Here is a 22,471-nt window from a genome sequence, read left to right on the forward strand (position 1 = left end):
TGAGTGTGTTTCTTCATCAGGTTTGGAGAAATACAGCACTGCATCAGTGTCTCATCAATGGATGCTCTGCAGTGAATGGGTGCCGTCAGAATGAGAGTCTGATAAAAACATCCCAATAATCCACAGCACTCCAGTCCATCAGTGAACATCTGGAGAAGACAAAACCTGAAACACATCCAGCATTAAGATGATTTTAACTCAAACACATAGAGTCTATAATCCATAATAACACTTCCTCCAGTGAAAAAGTGTTCTGGTCTGAATCAGGAGAGAAATCTGCACAGATCAAGCAGCGTTTAAACAGATCTAAACTAATCTGTGAGAGACTTTTCACTGGACGAAGTGTTATTATGGATTATAGACTCTATGTGTTTGAGTTAAAAACATCTTAATGCTGGATTTATTTCAGGTTTTGTCTTCTCCGGATGTTCACTGATAGACTGGAGTGCTGTTTTTATCGGCCGACGGCACCCATTCACTGCAGAGCATCCATTGATGAGACACTGATGCAATGCCACATTTCTCCAAACCTGATGAAGACACAAACTCATCCTGATCTCAGATGATCTGAGGGTTATATATATATATCCAGAGATGCTCTAGCTGCTGATCTTGGTCAGCATCTTGTTGATGGCCTGTTTGACGTGTGTGGTGGAGCTGCGTCGCCGGGTTTTGCCCTGAACAGAGCGTCTGCGGCGGATCTCCCTGCAGAGCTCGTGAAACGCCTCCGCCACACCTCCACCCGTCCCCACCTGATCCGAGCACGCCGAGCACTCGTAGAAGGCACAGGCCATGTCCGCCGCCAGCCGCTCGCCCTCCTCTGTGGCCACCTGCCGGGCGTGATCCAGATCCGCCTTGTTTCCCAGCAGCACCAGAGGCACGTGTTTGGGCCGCTTGACCTCGTCCAGGAGGCCCTTCAGCGGAGCCACGTCCTCGAAGCTCCCGCGGTCCGTGATGTCATAGACCAGGATGAACCCATCGCCCCAACGCATGTGACCCTCTTTCTGAAGCACGTCCTCCTGAGGAACACAAACACACTGTTAGTAAGGTCACATGACCTGTGGGTGTGGCCTAGCGGTCAAAGACGAGGGTTGTAGGTTCAAACCCGGTACATCAGTGGTTAATACAGGAGGATTTTGCGATTTAGTTCTTTTTCAACTCCCTGGATAGAAAGTTGCTTTATTCGCAATTTTTTTATGCAATATTCCATTTGTGTGCATGAGTTAAATCCATAACTTTGGATGGGAAATAGCTATTGATGATGTGTATGGATGCGTTTAGCGCACCTGTCCGGCGGTGTCCAGAATCTCCATGCTGACGGTCTCATCATCGATATTGGCCTGATGGCGGTAGGTGGACTCTGTCAGACAGACATAAAGCTGTGTTAGCGGCCAGGTGTGACAGTAAACAGAGAACATCTCAGGTGAACTGAGGGGCAGATTGGCTCTGAACCGAATCATAGCGTCTCACTCAGTCATCCAGTTTTTTATATCGACTATGCATTCCGTTAGCTTTTCAAATTGGTGTGTTTTGCTGGGGCACAAAGAAATATAGAGCTGAGTATCATCAGCATAACAGTGAAAGCTAACACCATGTTTCCTGATGATATCTCCCAAGGGTAACATGTAAAGTGTGAAGAGTAGCGGCCCTAGTACTGAGCCTTGAGGTACTCCGTACTGCACTTGTGATCGATATGATACCTCTTCATTCACTGCTACGAACTGATGGCGGTCATATAAGTACGATTTGATCCATGCTAATGCACTTTTATTCCCACAACAATTACCAAAATAATCGATTCTTAATTTCCGATGTGTTTTTTGACATGCGATTCAAAAAAAGGTAATTGCAACTTTTTTTTTCTCATACTTGATTTTCCTCAATTCTGACTTTTTCCATCAGAATTCTGAAACGCATGATATAAATGAAGAATTGCAAGATAATCCACAATTCTGACGGCAAAAAAAGTACAAATTGTAAGATATAAACTTCAAAAAGTCAGAATTGTGAGATAGAATTCGCAATTGTCTTATTTTTTATTTTGTGGTGGTAACAAACAAAAAAAAAGAAAGAAAAAGAAAACAGATTTGTGATATATAAACTCATAATTTTAAAATGTAACCTCGACTTGCTAGGAAAATTAAATTTTACATCTCTTAAAGAATTAAAGTTTACATCTCATTATTCAATGAATAAAAAATAAATGAAAGGTCATTTTGACTTCATCTTGCAATTCTTGCAAAAAACTAGAATTGTGAAATAAAAAGTTGCAGTAATCTTGTATTTATTTATTTATTTAATTCTTTGGCAGAAGAATGTGGACTGAAGTCCTGGACAGAAACCCAGTGTGAATGAATGTGTTTATGAATGTTTCTGCAGCGCGCCGGTCCAAACGTCTGCTGGTTCTCCGCCAGCGGATCATTCACTCACGAAGGCGGTCGGTTCCTCCACATGCGAACACAAAGAATGAAAGCCTCAACCCTTTGAAGGAGCAGTTCAACCATAAAATCATCATTCTGTCTTCGTTTACGACTTTCTTTCTTCCTCCAGATGTTTAGCAGGATGTTCTCACTGTTCGTGACTATGCTTTTAGACTCAGGGCACTCGGGTTTGCATTTTTTATTTATTATACCGCGTGATAGCAAAATGCAGTGAGAATTTCAGAATGCATTCTGAGCCAAAGGTGCAGCAAAACGGTAGCAAAATGTGAAGCACAGAAGCAGTCATAATAGCACAGGTATATTTGTAGCAATAGACAACAATACATTGTATGGGTCAAAATTATTATTTAATGCCTAAAATCATTAGGATATTAAGTAAAGATTATGTTCCATGAAGAAATGTAGTAAATTTTTTACCATATATATATATATTAAAGCTTAATTTTTGTTTAGTGATATGCATTGCCAAGAACTTCATTTGAACAACTTTAAATGTGTTTTTTGCCAGATTTCCAAATAAACACATCTAATCAATTTGGGAAATACATTTTCATTTAGCAAGTAATAAAGCGTTAAAATTAGTTTTTAATTTGCATATTAAAATTGCATTGCAATTTTGCATTTTACATTTCAAACTGAATTTGAATCGCAACATATAATCATTGTAGTTAATAGAGTTCACCGTTAGTTTGATTACATGCAATTTGTAACTAACTGCATGACTTTTACTGTCTATTTCTGTCACAGTCACCACAAATAACCTACTCCTAAATATAATATAGGTGCTTAAAAAAAAAAAAAATAATACTGAAGTTGCTTTGCAATGATTTGCATCGTGAAAAGCACTATACAAATAAACTTGAGTTGAACTGAATTATTATTTTTTGTCATCCAGCAGCTATAAAGCATCATAACTGTGTCTGTGTGATACTTAATTGAGTTGCATTAATGCATTTGATTCTGTTATGATGTTTCTTTCAGTGTGAATTTTTCCTGTCTACCTGTAAACAGCTTATTAAACTCAGATTCAGTCTGTTTTCATCTGAGGACACAAATGAATCGTTCTTTATTCCCTGCAGGCGTCTGCGGCGGCAAATTCGATTAGGTTTGATGGGTAAGAATGCACAGGCGTGTTTATCACATCCATTTATATTCCATTCGCGTCAAAGCTCTGGCTGTGAATCCTCCAGTCTGTCCCGAGTTTACAGAGGTCAGAGGTCACCAGTGATGAGGTCATGAACATAATCAACTATCAATTTTACCGTGTGTCTCGTCTCATTGGGTCTTGAGATTAGTCAAACTACAGCTGATTCTAGCCAAACCCCGCCCACAGGAGGACTGACATGAGCAGCAGCCAATCACAGTTTTCCATTATCATGTGATGTTTAGAGGCGGGTCAATAGTAGCTCCAGATAAACATCCATTTTTGTTGTGATAAAGAATTGTGTGTGTGTGTGTTTTTTTTTTATATGAGTGTGTGTTTTGTGAGTGAATGTGTGTGTACATGTGTATGTGTTTTTGTAAGTTTGTTTAAATGAAAGAGAGAGTGTGTCTGTGTGTGTGTTAATGTGAGTGTGTGTGTGTTTCTCACCGAGTGTAGGGTCGTACTCCCAGATGAAGCGTTTGGTCAGGAACCGAACAACCAGAGCTGCACACACACACACACACACACACAGAGAGAGAGAGAGAGAGAGAGAGAGAGATGTTGTGAGACGCAGTGAGGATGAATGTAAGAAAACACACACACACACACACACATAAACTACATCACACTGACTTCACACATCTGTTTCCTGATGCAGTGACCCTCTCAGGTATCTCTCTTGAGATCCTACCTGATCTTCCCACACAAACATGACCCCACACAATGACACATAATGATTTATGAATCCTGAATGCACTGCAAGAGTCGTGCTGTTTATTTGTGTTCGTAGTAGAGCCGATCCTCCAGCGCTGTTGTTTCCGGATGTATTTGTTCCATTCCTTTTTCCCTCAGGGATCTATAAAGTTATAAGCGTTGACGCAGCGGTGTGTTTCTGCTTGACTGTGGCTGACGCAGAAGCAGTGCAGATGTGGGTGTTAGTGAATGAGATGCTGTGGATGGAGTGAATGAGCGCGGCTCTTTTGTGTTGCTGTCTGAAATAATGAGTGTGTGGGAGAGCAGGTGACCTTCCTTCACGTCCTCTACATCCTGCGCTGAAGACTGAATAAAAATAGAGGAGACGTGTTCTGTAGCTCTCCACTTTATCAAGACGTGATGATTTTGTTCTCTCTTACTGATTGGATGGAAAACGGTGCTTTATTTGCAATGTGGTGCTCCAGTTTCGCGCATACATTAAATTTGCATATTTGGACGAAAACATAGCTAATGTTTATTTTTTGTAATTGTTCGTGAAATTTACGGTGAGAGTTGTTTCTACACCAATTTTTTCCAGTGTTAATGTTGTGCTTTAAAAGCTTTTAGGCATTTAAGCTTGGAGTTCTTTTCCACATTGGGGAAATTCAGTCCAGAGATGTTGATGACATCATCTGGTCTTTAGAGGCGGGGCTTAAAATGAGAACTTCTCTCATGCTAAAAACAGCCCAGGTTAGTTATATTTGAGGAGTGTTGTGTTCTAGCTGGCGTCTTTTGTATATTCTTTTTCTTCCTGACCCTTTTGTTTTGTGTTTGTAGGACGGATGTGTTGTTGGACTGATTCTGATATGTGTTGTGTTTGGGTTTGGTGATGTGTCATGGGTTATTTTAAGTCATGAATCATCTTCTCAAATCCCATTGAGTATCTTTGTGTTTGTCCCAGACTTCTCCATCGTCAGGTCAAGAGACTCATTGATCAGATGGTGAAAGTGCTTCTATATGATGAACGAGAGTTTTGATTGATTGATTGATTGATTGTGTCAGAATTTGATTATAAAGACAAGCATGCTGTAAAAATCAGGTTCTTCCTCAGTTTTTCTGTCTTGTTTTCCAGTAAGATGTTGGCTTGTTTGTCCCATGCTAGAAAAACATGGTAAAATATGTTAGCAATGTGCTAAAACTGACAATCTGTGTCACAAAAGCATTCATCAACAATACAATGCATGGCCCAAAATGATAAATCTAATCCCAAAAATCATTAGGATATTAAGTAAAGATCATGTTCCTTGAAGATATTCTGTATGTTTGTTGTTCTGGCGTCACAGACACAGGTCTCGTTATCATCGATGGATCGATTCGTTTGTGCCGACGGTGAACTGGATGTTTGTTCGCAGAGCTGCTCTCATTTCCGGTCCGTTTGGAGCAGATTTATCATTTTCCCACTGAATGCAGCTGGTTAGAATCAGGGATCAGTGGATATCATGTTCACCGTTATTCTTCCCAGAAACTCTTACAGCAATCCCAGCATGCCTCAGTCCGAGCCGATGAAGAGATCAATTAGCCCCGGGGGGTCTGAACGAGGATTGATCGATCCGTCCAGCGAGCCACAAACGGCACGTGTGTTCGCAGCGTAAACAGATGTCCTTCTGAAGATGTTGGAGTCACTTCCTCTCACTAAAGGTCAGCAGCCTCTGTGTTCTGCAGAAGCTTCCCAGAAGGCCTTTGGCCGGCGCACACTCTCTTGGGCACGTTCGCACTCCACGTTTGCTTGAGATCTGGAGCCAAACTGAGTGAGATGTCACATGTAGCAAATCTGAGCAACTAGCCTGAGATATGTTAGCATGTTAAATCAAGCTAGCAACCTGGTAAAACATAACAGCGTATTAAAGCATGTTTAAAACATCCTAAAACATGCTTGCAACCTGTCAAAACATGCTAACAACATTTTAAAGCATGCCAACAATGTGCTATACATGCTAGGGTTGGGGTTAGCAACATTCTAAATGAATGCCAAAAAAGTTAGTGATTGTCAAAACTTTTTCAGTATTGTAAGGTGTGCGAAACATGCTAGCAACATTCTAAACCACGTTCAAATGCCATATACGCTAGAGATTGTGTCAGCAGTGTGCTAAAAAAAAAAATACTACAAAATGCCAACAATGAGCTAAAATATACTAAACATACTAGCAACTTGTTAAAAGATGCCAACAGTGTGTTAAAACATCTTAACAATAAGTAAAACACGCTATCGACTTTTTAGAACATGCGAACAATGTGTTAAAACAGGTTAGAAATTAACAAAACAAGTTAGCATCATTCTAATCCATGTTAGATTGCCAATAATGTTCGTGATTGTCAAAAGCTCTTGGTGCATAAAGGAGATCTGTAAAGTTACAAAGACTAAAGTTTCAAACCCAAAGAGATATTCTTTATCAAAGTTAAGTGTAACTAAACTTTGCGAACTAACCCTTTAAGTGTCTGCCACGCCCCCTTAAACACCTCAGTTAGACACGCCCCCACATCTCTACATCACTATGTGGAAATATCTGCGTCTTTTAAATACTGACTTTACATTTATTTTGAAAGATGAAGCTCGGGATCATGGAAAGGGGCGTTACACTTCCGACGATTGCTTGTGGTGTTCGGCCAATCACAATGCACTGGTTCAGCCGGCCAATCGGAGCATACTGAGCTTGTCAGAAGGCGGGACTTAATAGAATCGAGTCGTTTGAGAGAGGCGGGGCATAGATGACCTACAATAATGTACAGTTTTTGAAAAATCATGTGTTTTTTAACATTAAAGCATGTCAACATATACTATTACACCAAATACACATAATAATGATATTTAAAAAAACATCATATGACCCCTTTAAAACATGTTAACAAAATAAAACATGTAAGTTACTTGTCAAAACAGGCTAACAATATGCAAAACATGTTAGAAACATGTTAAAATATGTTAGTGATTTGTGAAAACATGTTAGAAATGTTTTATACCAAGTTAGCAACATGCTAAAACATAAAAATTGCAAAAAACTAGCAACTTCTACAGTCGGTTTAAACATTCTAGCTAATTTTTTGGTAGCAACATGCTAAAGGATGCCTACGTTTTTACCATTAAAACCTTCATTATTGACTAAATCAGTCATGAAGCAGTACACAGATGTCATATTTCAGCTTCATCTGGAGCAAAATGAATCCCATTATCTCAACATTTTCCGTGTAAAATGTTTGCTGCATTCATGTGCCTCTTCGGAAACTGGACGAATCATATTTACCACATGAACGTGGAGATAGTTTTAATACAAAACCATAAACTATTGCTCGAGACGGTTATGTTTTATTCATTTTTTTCCCACAGAATCTTCATCGTATGGAAGTTTATTTTCTTCACAGAATAAAAAATGGAATTGCAACTTTTTTCTTCCTCACCATCTAAAAATCCAAAGAATCTTCTATAACAGAAACACATGTGACGGCTCTGACTGTTGTTTGTGTTTATATCATACAAAAGTGGCTGTGATTATGTTAAATCAGAGTCGTACGGCCTGACCGTTCCTCACTGACAGACCTGAAGAAACTCCAAACACGCAGAAGATAACAATGAAGTGATCCGATTAAACACTAGAGCTGGTTTACGCTCGTCAAACAGCAGCACAATAGCAGAAGAATAGAGCGCATTCACATCAGCCCTGTGAAGAACACTAAGTAGGGCGCTTCAGCGGCTCCGGTTTCACTCGCTAGTGTAGACGTCACGTCTTTCCCACACGGCTTCAGAGTTAAACAGTTCACACACATCTGACTACTGACTGTAAAGTGTGTTTGTGAGGGGTTTTCACTGAGATGCATTTACTATATAACACAAAAGACAACAGTCAGACCCGGCTTACTGCAACTAAAACTAAAACCATACAAATTAAACTGAAATATAAAAAACTAGCCAACTTGCCATTTTTAATTTCAGTAAAATAACTTAAATAAAAGTTATTTTATTTTTACAAATTATTTTTATTTACATTTATTTCTTAAATAAAATAAAAATGAATGAAAACTACATGGACATAATTTTTTAAAAAGAAATTGATTAATTGAAAACAATGAATTAAAAATAAAAAAAACTACAAATTATTAATGTATACATTTATACTAATTTAAAACAAATAAATACTATTTAGAATTTTGAAAATACTAATAAAAACACAAAATTACTAAAACTTTAAAATTAAAATTAGTTTTACTAAAATATCCCTGATTCAGACCAGTGTTATTTTACTATCGAAAACAGCGAGGTACATTATAGATTTTATTACAGTATAGTTTTTTTCATTTCCATTTTTTTTTTCATTTTTTATTAGTTTTATTTAAATGTCTATATTTTAGTGTTAAACAGTGAAAATGAGAAATGAAGTCAACATACTTTAATTTATTTCAGATAACACATAATATGTTTTTTAATGGTTTTACTATGGTTTTAGTTATCTATAATAACTCAGATTCATACGAGTTACTGTAATGTGTTATTGGGTGTTTATGTTCTTGAAAGGAAAGTTTGACTCTATAACAGTGTTTTTATGCTTTCAATCTCATCAAACTTGTGTTTGTCAAAGGTTCTGATGGGAAAGTGTTTTTTCCTGATAGTTTGGTTTCTAATGACATTCAGACGTGTTTGTCACTTTAATGAATAGATATCAAACTAAGTGTGTGTGTGTGTGTGTGTGTGTGGCTCTTCGAATCACATAACCAGCTCTTCAGGGCTCCAGTGAGCATCTACAGATCCATTAGAGTGACACACTAGTAAGTGTTCTCAATAGACGTCTTATTAGCGTTGCGAGTGCTAATGGATGTGTGGGTGTGCATGAGTCACATCAGCTGCAGGAAAACACTCGTAAACAAACACTACTTTAATTTTTAGTCTGAAATTTTGCACAGAAACACTAAACTAGACGGAGACCTGGAGTGCCACGAGAAGCGGGAAGCATCTGTGATGATCTGATGATTGTTTCACATATAATACACATGTACATTATAATAACTCTCTGTTCTGAAAAACACCGTTCTGTGAGGGTTAAATATATCACAGATTGAGACCTGGCACATCCTCATTGGGAAAAACAACCCATAAATAGACAAATCAAATTTAATTTAATTTAAAAGTTTGTGATGTGATGCTTTTCTAAATGTTGCCTGGATGTCTTTTGTATTTTTTTAAATTATGACATTTTTAAATCCTACTTTAGGGGATTTTGTCATGAGAAATATTTCTATTATGTTTTTTGTTATGTGTAGCATATATCACCTTTATATAAAAACACTATAAATATATGCTGTGAGTGTTTTTTTTTTTTTTTTTGTAAAATGATTCATTTGAACTATTTGGAAAAAAAATCCACAATACACATTCATTATTAATCGGACCTTATTTGTCAGACTAATATGTCAAAAAATGGAAGATTATTTCTGGTTTTGTCACATTACGTGATGAATTAAAATCACATTAAGTTATGAAATACATGAATCACAAATCATGACATGATTCAGTCTATATTTTCAATTCAAAACAGCTAAATGTATCTAATTTAAATACTTAAATCTCATCTTGCACTCTTTTACTGTTAAACCTGAAGCGTTGCACTGGAATTCATGTTTGGTAGTGGAACATGAAAGCCCCGCCTACTTTGAGCTGATTGGCCATGCGGTTCGGTATCCGCGACAACAAAGCCCCGCCTACTTTGAGCTGATTGGCCATGCGGTTCGGTATCCGTGCACAGCAAAGCCCCGCCTACTTTGAGCTGATTGGCCACCTCAATCATTTTGGCATTAACAAGCGCAGTTAGAGCAGCCTAAAGACATAACTATAAAACTTTTTGTTATCCTAACGATAAACGGCATCGTATAAAATACCAAATATCCAGTAAACGTGTGTTTCTTAAGGTTCCACGTCTGATTTATTCATTTAATCTGAAATGAAGTCATATTTTGGAACAGGCCTCGGCCCTCCAGCATAAAATAGGTCACGTTTATTAGCTGATAAATCAGCCATCAACCGGGTTCATTCAGCCGTTATTTTCCTCCACTGTGTGTGTGTGTTATTTTTAGCATTTCCTCGCGTCAAAGCACACAGACCTCTGAAAAATGTCACCTCTAATCACTAATTTCATTGCTGCCCCGATGTTCAATTTCCTGCACGAGATGTCAGCCGCTGACGTGAATAATAGCAGATAATGGATTGGTTTAAAAGTGCTCTTGTGTGGTGTTGGATGTGTGTGCATCAGTATTACAGCTGTAACTCTCCTCCTGTTATTGCAGGCTGATGTTTCTGAATCAGGAGCGTCTGTCTGGATCTTTGGTGGTCTGGATGTTCGGTGTGAAACGCTCCTCAGCAGCATCTTCATCACGGCTCCGGACAGATTAACCAGCGTAACACAAACAGTCACATTTTTCCATCTCCGTCTCAGACTGATGTCCTGAACTGCACTCAGAGTAAATGCAGAAATAACACTAACCCGTGAGCTAAAATTCATCTCAGACCCTAAAACGGCGATTAATCAATCTGTGTATCAGTCGGTTTCAGATAAGTCTGCTTTTAGGTCGCAGAATCCGGTTTTTAAATACCATGTCCATATACAGTCACCTGTCCTTCTTTTAAGATCGTTATTTTACATAATTTGTATAGTAGTAGTAGCCTAATTCATAGTAACAACTCATGGCTTTTCAAAACAGTTCTGAAGCTTTTTATGACTCGCAAATGCAAACTCATTCTCTGCCAGCAGGGGGAGCTTTTGGAGCAGGAGAAGTATATCGGCCATGTTTTGTTCCACTTTTGCAAAGATGGATTTTATTGATATCGATTTGATTAGTAACAGCCCTGAAGTGTCGTATTATAATTGCACTATTATAAATGATGATGCATACACTTAATAAGGTTAGATAATGTGTCCTCATAAAGACTAAATCACATCCCTCGCGGAAAATATCATCAATTGGTTTTTTTGTCACTGGTTTAGGAAGATATTTCACTTTTCTTCACGATTCCTGTTATAGAAATATCCAGCAGAATAAGCTTTCAGTGTTAATGTGCTCCAGACCTCACACTGATCTCAGCTCAGAGACGTCAGCATCCTTCAAACACAGTCGTACACGCTCAGAAACTCTGTGTGGGCTGATGGACACACTGAAGCTCATCCAGACCAAACAGAGAACGAGGTGCGTTTATATTTATTGATCGTCAGTGTAATGCGAGGCATAATTGAATACAGTTGCCATGGCACAGACCAAACCATTCATAAGAGCCAGCTGTACAGGTATGAGACACAAACACACACTTCTGTGTGTGACCCAAACGCTCACCAATCTAATGCCACACAGACTTCTGACTCTTTTATGAGCCTTGGTTTTCAGCTGAACTCCCAACTGCAAAACTGATGTTCTTCCTCACTATTTTAGTCTTGTTTTCCAGTACGAATTTCTAGATGTGATTGGATTAAGACACATTTACTGGAGAAGCAGGACGACTGAAAATATTAAGATGTTTTCTGATATTAAGTGAGTAATGGTTAAAACAGGAACAGTGGGATCAGAAAAATAAATACATTTCATTTAAACTATTATTTTTCTTGTTAAAGGAGTTTTCTATTTTGAAAATGCATGGTTATGTTAAAAGAAAAATAGAAAATGTTTTAAATATACAGTAAGATATTAAGTCTTGTTTTCCAAAAATGTATCAAAATTAAGTGAGTTTATGTTTCAAATAATCTTGTTTTCCCTTTGAACTAAGATTATTTTTCTGAACCTATTGGAAGCTATTTTCTCATTTTCTTGTCTATTTATTTTTTATTTTTTGGTTCAGAAAACAACTAAATTATAAAGTCATTAAGTATCTCAAGTAAATGCTGGAAAACATAAAATACTGAAGAAGAGCATCATTTTTTTTGCCGTGTTTTATCTATTCAAGTGGTGTTTCAGGGATGAGGGATGGATTTACTTTATCATAAGATCTTATATAATTCATGTATTAACAGAGCATAACGATGACGTCTCGATCTCACCTGACTTTCCGACTCCTGCTCTCCCAAACACGGCCAGCTTCACCTCTGGACTCTTCGCCATGATGTCACACACAGAACGAGCCAATCACAGAGCGGACGGGGTCACCGTGGCGACAGCATCCTCTCCACCTGGAACAGATGACATGAGTTTAATCCAACACTCGCTCAGAACGAAACAGTCTAATATCTAAGCATGAATCGCTCTGAAGATGATGATGATGATGAAGCTCAGTCAGTAATGAACGATCAATCCTCATGTCAGATGCTGTGGAGTCCTTTAACTCAATTGTAAGAATGTGACGTAAACAATGAGAAGATCATGAGATTGAGCATCATATGACTTCAGAAGAACATTCCTGAGTTAAACTGATGGACATCAGTTGTTTTCTATCAGACAAAAAAAGCATCATAGCTTCCTAAAGCTGAAGTGGACGCCTCATGAGATCCACTAGTGTCTTTAAATGAAGTCCTTTAATGTGAATGAACATCACACAGGTCTGAACACTGAGCTTTACCATCAACAGCAGCTCAAACTCCAGCATCAGAATCAGCATGAAGAAACCTGAGCTCAGATGTCTTCAACATGACTGTTTTATGAATGATAATAATGTAGGGTGGTATTTTCGTGTCTTTGTGCTGCTGGTTATTCTGCACTGTTCTTGAACTTGATGTAATGAGAGAAGAGAAAGTGAGACTTACCGTGAGAAACAGTCGAGTGCGATCAGATCCGATGATGGTGATGTGGATGAGTGTGAGAGCGCAGACGATCGCTGTGTGTGTGTGTGTGTGTGTGTGTGTGTGTGTGCTTAAAGACTGATGGACCCGCCCACAGAACCGCGTCACACAGCAGCACAGATCAGCAGCGACTCAACAGCGCCACCTGCTGGACAACACACACACACACACACACAGAGAGAGAGAGAGAGAGCACGTTATTTGTGTTATTACAAGTTTTTTTTCTTTAATTTTTTTCTCGTTTCTTGTTTGTATACAAAAAGTATGCATATACATATACTTATTTACTGAATTATTTTACAGATCTATTTTTGTTTTATATATTATATAATCATTTATTCCTTATTCATGTAATGGACAATGCTGTGCAGGTCATGCCAATAAAACTCATTTGAATTTTAGAGCACACACAACACAAAATGTGCCACATATTAACCGCACACAACTTCCACTTCATTTCTAACTTTGCTGCTTGATATTTCAAACTGATATTTGTATTATTTTATTGCGTTGCATATTCAACACTTGCAAAAAGTTTCAGCTTACTGAACTTTGTTATTTTTCTAGTTATAATTGAGCTGAATGATTCGATTTTCTTTATAGAGCCTGCTGCCTCCATAATTGAGTTAATTCTGTTATTATTACTGTTATTATTTTTTTTTACTGTTATCATTAATGTAAAGCGAAGCGCAGCTAATGATTCGGAAGTCTCGCGCAGTCAAGTCTCGCGTTGTTAACTAAGGAGGCTAGTGCCCAAGTGGTATGTACCCCTGTAATGATTCTCTAATTTCATGCATGGTGTTTTTAAAAGCGAACAGCCCCGGATCACTGTCTGCTTTTAATTTGATGTAAAATCAGATTGGCCATTATACTAAGCATCAGCTTTAGTGTTCCACAGAAGAAGGAGAGTAATTGTAACGGGTTTAGAATGGCATGAGGGCGAGCAAATTATGAGAAAGATCATTTTTGAGTGAAATACCCCTTTAGCATGTAGTAGTTTATACATTAGGCCACTAGAGGGTATTATAATACGCACATTGATAAATACAATACCACAATAAAACATACCCGATGTTGACTAAATATTAATGTTACATGTAGCATAGTTTCCAGCAGATTCCAGAAATCACGTGATGGAAGCTCATCAGGGAAACCCTTTGTCCACATTCCGTCACCGTGGTGTAGCTCATCGGCCAATCAGAAAGCAGCACTCATCTGAGGGAAATAAAGAGGAGGGGGAGCTGGACGCTGATTGGCCGGCGGCTGTAAAGCGCCTCTGTTGCTGTCTCTGTCTCTGTCTCTGTCTTCTGTCCTGCTGATGAATCTCAATATAAGATGAAAACAGTGCACTTCATTATAAGTTTGAGATTTCTGAATAAAGCCAACAGCAGTCTGACCCTCTTATTTATGATGTCTGTGAAGGGTAATGGGTCAGTTCTTCAGTGTTTGTATATTTAATTAGTTCTTTTTTCACACATTAGAAATGTGAAGAACTGAGAAGAAATGTAAGCGATGGAGGTGAATAATACAGGCACATGTAAGTACCTGGATTCTGTGTATTATCACCTTATTTAAGAAAACTGAAATCTTCTAGGTCCAAACTTCTTGATTCCCATGTATTAAATGAATCGTTTATCTCAGTTATCATGTAATAACACAAGCATATGATGGCTGTTATTTTTCTGTTTTTACACTGTTTTTTTAGTTTCAGAGTAACTATAGGCTAAATCTAATATTAAATATCAGAAGTCAGAAAGAGCTTTATTTTATATAAAAGTATACGTTTATGCATATACTGTAATTATACAAGGAATTAGTTTTTCGTGTCACAAGCTTCCATGTCACAGACAATAAAAAGGATAAATTATATATATATATATATAAAATAAGAAAATAAATTGAGAAATAAAACACACTGTATGTATAGTTGTGCTATATATTGAATAGAAATGGAATAAATAATATTTAAAAATAAATTTCTCATTTTCATTTAGTTTGTATTGATGTACTAAAATAAATAACTACATAAAAATGAATGGATACTATATAGACACAGTGTATAAAATTGACACAAAATTGCAAAACTAACTAAAAAAACACTAAAAAAACGAAACTTTATATAAAAACAGAACATATAAAATAAAAACGTAAAACAAAAGTAAAAAAATATTCTATTATATAGAAATATTAGTACCACTGAGATACTTTTCTGTTTTTTTTAATAATATTCTGAATTTTTATTTTATTTTTGTGTTTTATTTTAAACTAAAGTTTAATTTTGTTGTGTTTCCATAATTTGTATTAGTTTTTTATAGGCCTATGTCTATATAGATTTATGAATTGTTATTCCTGTTTTTATTGTTTTAATACAAGATAAACTGAATGAAAAATGCTAAATATTACTTTGGAAGCTAGCTGAAATAAAATAACTAGCTTGGCAGCTAACCTGGATTTGTTTGTATTAATTTGTTTAAAGCAATTAATTAATTGTATTTAGTGAGTTAAAAATCCTTATTTTAGCCTTTTTGATGCCCTGAATTAATTGCATTTAATGCACTTTTCTGATGAATAGATATGAGATATTAAAAAATATTATATTTAATAATGTCCATAAGTAGTGCCTTATGAACGGCAGTCTATGACAGTGAATGTTACTGTTCTTGATGTGCAAATATGAGGTAAGATGAGGATGATGTAAAGCAGGTTTGTTCATGTGATGAGATTCAGTCTGTGTTCAGAGATTCAGGGCGGGGCGACAGAGGACCGCTTCTCAAATCCGACTCAGATGTCTAGATAGTGCACAGCGTTTGGGCGTCGCTGGAGCACGAGGCGTTTTGAGGGAGACGCGGCGCAGTGCACACTACCGCTGCACACTAGTTAGGGCGCGCCGGAGAATTTGAGACGCGGCCCGAGACAGAAACCCGCTGCTGCGCTTCATTAGAGCCTCGGAGGGTCTCCATCATTCATCCGTCCCGCAGAGCCGAACCACAGACCGATACCGAGCGCACGGAACCGGCAGATGGACGGAACGCTCGCGATCTGACTGACGGCGGAAGCTCAACTCGTTCATCTTCGGCTAGGTTCGGCGCTCCGGTCGCTGTTCGATCTCTCGCTATTGTTCGGATGCGCGAGGCTGGCAATCAAAGAGCCCGTTCGATTCCCGACCGAACATGAGTTCTGCTCTCCGCTGGGTTTTATCGCTGTGCTTCATCATCACCATCATCATCATTCAGGTGAGTCTGTTCTTTTTTCACACCGCAAATGAGCGTTTGGCGGGTCTGCGGTGAGCCCGGCGCGAGGCGTTAATTAGACACGCGCGCGTCATTAAATCGGTTCGTGTGGTTCTGGATTCTGGAGTGTTTCTGTGTTCTGTGTCTGATATCAGCAGCAACTGATGCGAGGTGCACGATCAGAATCTGCTCCGATATTCCTGCAGGCGAAACTGGGTCACACAGATGAGTGTGTGTGTATGTGTGTGTGTGTGTGTGTGTGTGTGTGCAGCATCAGTCTGCTTTCACTGTATGTTACACAGGAAATGAAATATTTATTTTATAACAATAATAACGACCCTGGACCACAAAACTATTTGAAAATCTGCAATCTGCAAAAAAAAAAAAAAAAAAAAAAAACTTAATATTGAGAAAATCATCTTTTAAAGTTGTTCAAATGAAGTTCTTAGTAATGCATATTACTAAACAAAAATTACGTTTTGATATATTTACCTTAGATAATTATCTAAATATCTTCATGGAACATGATCTTTACTTAATAACCTTATGATTTTTGGCATAAAAGCGAAATCAATCATTTTGACCCTTACTATGTATTTTTGGCTATTGCTCCAAATATACCCAATGTGGTCTAGGGTCACATATTGTTATTATTGCTATTATTATTATTATTGGGTTATCATTAGTATTGTTAATATTATTATTATAAATCCGGTTATATAGCATTTCTTCATGGCCCAGTTTCAATAGCCTTAAAACATATTTACACCCAGATTTTTTTTTCTGTGAAAGTATGCAGGAATTTTTATTATTTTTATTTCAGTATAGTTTGGTTTAAAATCTTTTTTTAAAAGGATTCAAGCTTATTTGCATTCGAAATGTTTTCAGTAAAATTCTACAGGATTTATTACAAACCGATTTAGTTTGATCAGTTGGGAGAGGACCTGATTGAAACATGCTTGCTGATGGAGGTCGGACATGTTGGGCTCAGACCTGAAGACTGTGTGATAATTATGTGACTTCATCTGTGATTATAATTCAAGTTATAGAGTTTCTGCTCAGACTTTGAATAGTGTGTGTATATTATTAGTATATTATATTATTATTAGTAGCTAATATGTTATTTGTGTTTAAAGCTCATGTTTATTATCTTGACTGGATGTAATTTGACAGACTCTTAAATCATGGTAAAATCTTACTGTTTCAGTATATTAGTAAATATTTTATTATCTCTATCATATATGAAATGGATAAGCAATGTAATATTTCAGCTATGACACTTAAACAGACTGTCTGTGATCATTAATATGGCCATTCATTAAATGTTAACATCACATTTGAGCTCGGTAACCATGGATACAGCCGTGATTGTGTATGTGTGTGTGTGTGTGTGTGTGTGTGTGTGTGTGTGTCCACCAGCAATCAATACAGGCTTAACCTGACCATGCAGCTTCTGTGATGAACTCGTGAGATAGGTTTCATCTTCATCTGATCAGATCTGATGGAAACGTTCTGAGCATTAGTTGTTTTTAAAGCTGCATAATATTGCACCAAATTACTTGAATAGCTCTATTTGGAAAAAATTAATAAATCAATGATTGTGGTGATTTTGTTGGAGAGTAAATCATCATAGAAAATAAACAGATTACAAACATGCAAAACTAGCACAAAAAAAATGCTGATATTCCTCAATATTTCGGTCTTGTTTTGCAGTTCCAGTATCTAAACATCCTTAAATCATGATATTTTAACTGAAGAAGTAATCAAAGGTGTGGTTTTTCTGAAGTGAAGTGAGTTTATGATTAAAACAAGAACAGATATCTGCCAAAACTTGTTTTTCTTTTACACAAGTTGATTCTTCTGAATGCATTGGAAATTAAGGAGATTGTTTCTAATGACATTGAGACATCATCATGTTCATTAAACGTGGTCTTAAAAACTTAAATTGACTTTAATAAAACCTGTACAGTGTAAGACACTGATTGTGAGATTTTAAAGTTGGAAGACTGAAATAGTTTTGAAAACTTACGGCCCGTTACACAGAAGGCATGTTTGCATCTAAAATTGCGAGATGCAGCGTTCAGGAATGTTTTTTTGTTGTTGTTGTTGTTTAAAAGTAGTGCAGAACACATCCTCCGCTGTTTTTCCATCAAATAAAACAGTTGCCATGCCAACTTACTACTGTAAACAAAAGCTTGCAATGTTTGCCGCGCCTCTGGGCTCTTCTGATTGGTCCACTGTTTTAGAACTGACACTGATGAAACAGCATTGCATGTAAATTTAAAGGGGTCATGAACTGAGAAACCAAAATTTCCTTGATCGTTTGACATATAAGAGGAAATTGTACTATAAAACCATCTTGTAAGTTTCAGAACTCAAAACATTGTTGTTAAAAATTGCTTATATTGAAGGCAGTCTGCCAAAATGTTCTACTCTATGATGTAATTGTGGGGATAAACCCCGCCTCCACAGAAGAAGATCAGTGCCTGCTTCTACATAACTCCCTGTTTAGCCCCACCCACCCATTTTACTGCTCTGCCTGTTTTCTGAGCAGCTGAGTCCTTAGCCATCTTCAAGAATCGGCTAAAAACACATCTCTTCCATCTTTATTTGACCCTCTAACTTTAACACTCACTATTCTAATTCTATTCTTAAAAAAAAATCTAACTACCTTGCTAATCTTTTTGTATTCTATTTTCTTTTCATTTATTATGCAATTGTATGTGTGTGTGTGTGTGTGTGTGTGTGTGTGTGTGTGCGTGTGTGTAAAGACCTCTAACACTAGCTTGCTATATTCTTTTTTTATTCTATCTGTTTTCTTTTTATTTATTATATTAGTTAAAATCCCATGCTACGTGTACTGTGTTAACCTAACTGAGACTTGTTATAGCACTTATATATCATTGCTCTTTTTGTTGTTTTTGATTGCTTCCACTGTCCTCTTCTGTAAGTCGCTTTGGATAAAAGCTTCTGCTAAATGAATAAATGTAAATGTAATGTAATGTGTAGCCCCGCCCATCGATGCTACAGCACTGTTTAGTCCCACCCACCAATTTTAGATCTCTGTCTGCTTAGCCCCACCCACTGATTCTACACCAATGTCTGTTTAGCCACGCCCACATATCCTACATTGCTGCCTGTTTAGCCCTACCCAGACCACTGTCTTTTTAGCCCCGCCCACCGACGCTTCACCTTTGTCAGTTTAGCCCCGCCCACTGATTCTACACTGCTGCCTTGCGAACACGCAAATCTCCATAGAAACCAAACGATACAGATGCTTTGAAGTCAACAAGATGCTGTTCAGTGCCAAGTTTTAGAAAAACAGTGTTTGCTTCGCCTTCCTTCTGATCCCAGCGTTAGGAAAGAGTGGATTTACTTTATTTTTAGTGAAGATCCAGACCGCATCAGTAAGAACTCGTTCCTTTGTTCACTTCATTTTTTACCGTGGATTCATTTGCAAACAAGGAACAATTTGATGCGAGATTGAAACTAAAAGACGATGCTGTGACTGTAATCTCACAGCACACAAGTGTGAGTAACCGTTTTTATTACGTGATCAGTATGGCCTTTTCTGTTATTACAGATCACTTGATATGTATTGAGTTATAAGTGTTTTTAGGAGGTGTGTGTGAGGCTCCTCTTCATCAGACGGATGTTAATCAAGAGCGTCACGTCGGTTCTCTTTAACCTGAGCATTTGCCGACAGCAGGTGTGTGGATGTGCTCCATCCATTATACATCAACCATCAGAGATTCGCTCCATCTGAACACCAAACACCCTCGGATCACGCTCCGAAAGACTTCTCAAGTCTGAGTTGAACAGACCTTCAGGAACATTAAAATCATGTTCAGTCAAAACGCTGAAGCACACAAGTGCTGTTCCTCCACAGGATCTCGTCTTGTTTTCCAGTACAAATATCTAAATCAAGAGGGATTTACTGCAGAAGAAAAATTACTAAAGATATCAGTCTTCTTGTAATGAAAAATACATCAAAATTAAGGAAGAACATACGAACATTCATTTAAAATATTTTAATTCTTGATCACTATTTATATTGTGATAAAAATAATAATAATAATAATTATCGAGCTTTGTAAAGCGTGTTTGTCGGGCTCCAGCAAAAATATGTGAATATATATTAACATAGCTAAGAAATAATACAAATAATCATTATTATTATTAGTGCTAAAGAAAACATATGAAATTAAATGTTACAATGTTTCTTTGGTAATATTTCATTTTTAAAACAAAAGTCTTTAATCAAAATTAATTGTGTTTATGCTTTAAAATTAGGGCTGTGCAATTTTGGCAAAAAAATTTAATTGCATTTGTTCTTTGGTAAAAATTGTGATTGCAATAAATAAAGAAAAGGTCTGCTGGGCTGCACAATTTGTAATTATATACCAATATAAAAAAAAAACAATTATATATATATATATCTATATCTTTTATAGTACTTCTAATAATATTTCACTTTAAAGTAAACAATGTATATTTATGAAAAATAATATAATAAATATATTGTGTTACAACTGTAAAACACCATACAATACTTACATTTATGACTGACCTAATTTCTTCTTTTTAAACTTGTCTTTGCAAGTTTTTAATAAAACATTCAGATTACAATGACAATAACTTCACTAAAATATATCGCGTTTGATTTTGTTCTTGTTTTAAGTGTAAACCCGCTTAATTTTGCTCTATTTTTCAGAAAGCAAGATAATATCTTCAGTCAGATTTAAGAATGTTTGTACTGGGAAACGACTGATGGTTTGTTCTGAAAGGGATTTTCTGTGTGTGTCTGGCTTCATTGATGCTCTTTGTCATCATTCATTGACGCTTGTCTCGTCTCGTCTCCATACGCCTCGCTCAATGGAGCAAAATCACAGATTATCACACTGATATTCCAGTCATTTAGTGCAGAAGATTGGTTCAATCTCCAGTTGATTTCATGCGATGGTAGAGTCAGATGTATGCGATGATGTGTTGGTGTGTGATGTGTGGCGTCTGCAGTGTCGGTCACATGACCCTGAGCCACTCGCTCGCCCGCCCGCTCGCTCTCTCTCTCTCTCAGCACAAAGACTCCTGTATATTCTCTGGAGACGCTTGAAATCCATTCCCCGGAGCTCATGCTCGCTGTCTTATAGATGCACTGTTCCTATAGTTTCCCATGAGGCTCAGCGCTCGTGTGTGACTCAGTTTCTCACTTCTTTCTCAAACATTAAAAATCCTACCTTAAGATTTTACTTCTTTGAATTTTTTGTGGTTTCAAATATACAATCTTTGTATTAAAGTATTTCAATATGGTTAAATATTCATATATCTCCTCACTGACAATACTGAGAGTAAAACCTAACGCTAACCCTAAAGAAAATTCCTTAATATGTAACTTCTGGTTTAGAAAGATTTTTTTACTTTGCTTTACTATAGTATTTAGATGGACTTTTCTTTTTGGAGTGTGTGTGAGTGAGAAAGAAAGAGTGTGTGTGTGTGTGTGTGTGATTCACTCATTGTTCCCAGTTCAGAAACTCTGAAAAGAGTTCAAGACAAAAACAAAAAAACCTGCTGAGTCAGAGCTGTCAATCACAGCAGGCAGAGCATCTGATTGGACGAGTCGGTGGTCTGTGGGCGGGTTTGGACCTCCTGTGGTGCGGTGGAAGGGGTTTATGTGTGTGTGTGTGTCGGTGTGGGCTCTTTGTTGTGTTTTTCCTGGCCTTCTGACCATCCTCCTGCTGCTCTGAACACACCGGTGTGTTTGCTTTTAATTAAAAGCCTGAGGAGTGTCTCTCTTCACGCAATTAACAGCACCTTTCCTCTCTGAAAACACATCAGGAGCTGTGCACGTCTTTGATAAATAATAACAGCTCATTATTTGCATGAATATCCACGAAACCCTTCCTTTGATCGAAAAGGTCTTTATAATGGAAAAAGCTTCCTCAGGTTTTTTAAATGTTCTCAAACATGGCTCAAAATGCTTTCAAAATCTGCTTACTATTTTCACATTTCACAAGAATCGTTATTTTATGAAACAGTTTTAAATTAAAAACCTATTTTATCTGATCTGCAGCTTCTCAGTAATTAGTTTAGGTGGAAGAAATGTAAAGTTTTGAATGTTATTACCACATTTTTGCATTTTTGTATTTACTCCTTTTACCTATT

General features: G+C 37.2%; 2 protein-coding genes and 1 long non-coding RNA gene across 6 annotated transcripts in view; 2 read left to right on the forward strand and 1 right to left on the reverse strand.

Annotated features, from left to right (window-relative positions):
* Nucleotides 1-11,013, forward strand: part of LOC127956733 (uncharacterized) — a 42,352-nt gene extending 31,339 nt beyond the window's left edge. Inside the window, exon 3 of the long non-coding RNA XR_008153626.1 lies at nucleotides 10,606-11,013. This is a non-coding gene — a long non-coding RNA (uncharacterized LOC127956733). The remainder of the gene's footprint in view (nucleotides 1-10,605) is intronic.
* On the reverse strand, nucleotides 487-13,139 carry rerg (RAS-like, estrogen-regulated, growth inhibitor). The gene is made up of 5 exons (XM_052554899.1): nucleotides 13,044-13,139; nucleotides 12,345-12,473; nucleotides 4,033-4,089; nucleotides 1,287-1,360; nucleotides 487-1,019 (listed from the first exon to the last, which is right to left on the reverse strand). The coding sequence occupies exons 2-5, from the start codon at nucleotides 12,403-12,405 to the stop codon at nucleotides 600-602; spliced, it is 612 nt and encodes a 203-aa protein (XP_052410859.1). The 5' UTR covers nucleotides 12,406-12,473; nucleotides 13,044-13,139; the 3' UTR covers nucleotides 487-599.
* A 2,740-nt stretch (nucleotides 13,140-15,879) lies between these two features.
* The window catches only part of ptpro (protein tyrosine phosphatase receptor type O), a 36,463-nt gene continuing 29,871 nt past the window's right edge, over nucleotides 15,880-22,471 (forward strand). The window contains exon 1 of one of the 4 annotated variants that reach the window (XM_052554032.1): nucleotides 15,880-16,312. In XM_052554032.1, coding sequence (XP_052409992.1) covers nucleotides 16,250-16,312 — 63 coding nt within the window. In that variant the 5' untranslated portion in view covers nucleotides 15,880-16,249. The remainder of the gene's footprint in view (nucleotides 16,313-22,471) is intronic. The other 3 variants (XM_052554033.1, XM_052554035.1, XM_052554034.1) reach the window with 3 other exon arrangements.

Source organism: Carassius gibelio, chromosome B4 (genome assembly GCF_023724105.1).
Source record: "Carassius gibelio isolate Cgi1373 ecotype wild population from Czech Republic chromosome B4, carGib1.2-hapl.c, whole genome shotgun sequence".
In the NCBI taxonomy this organism is placed as follows: domain Eukaryota; kingdom Metazoa; phylum Chordata; class Actinopteri; order Cypriniformes; family Cyprinidae; genus Carassius; species Carassius gibelio.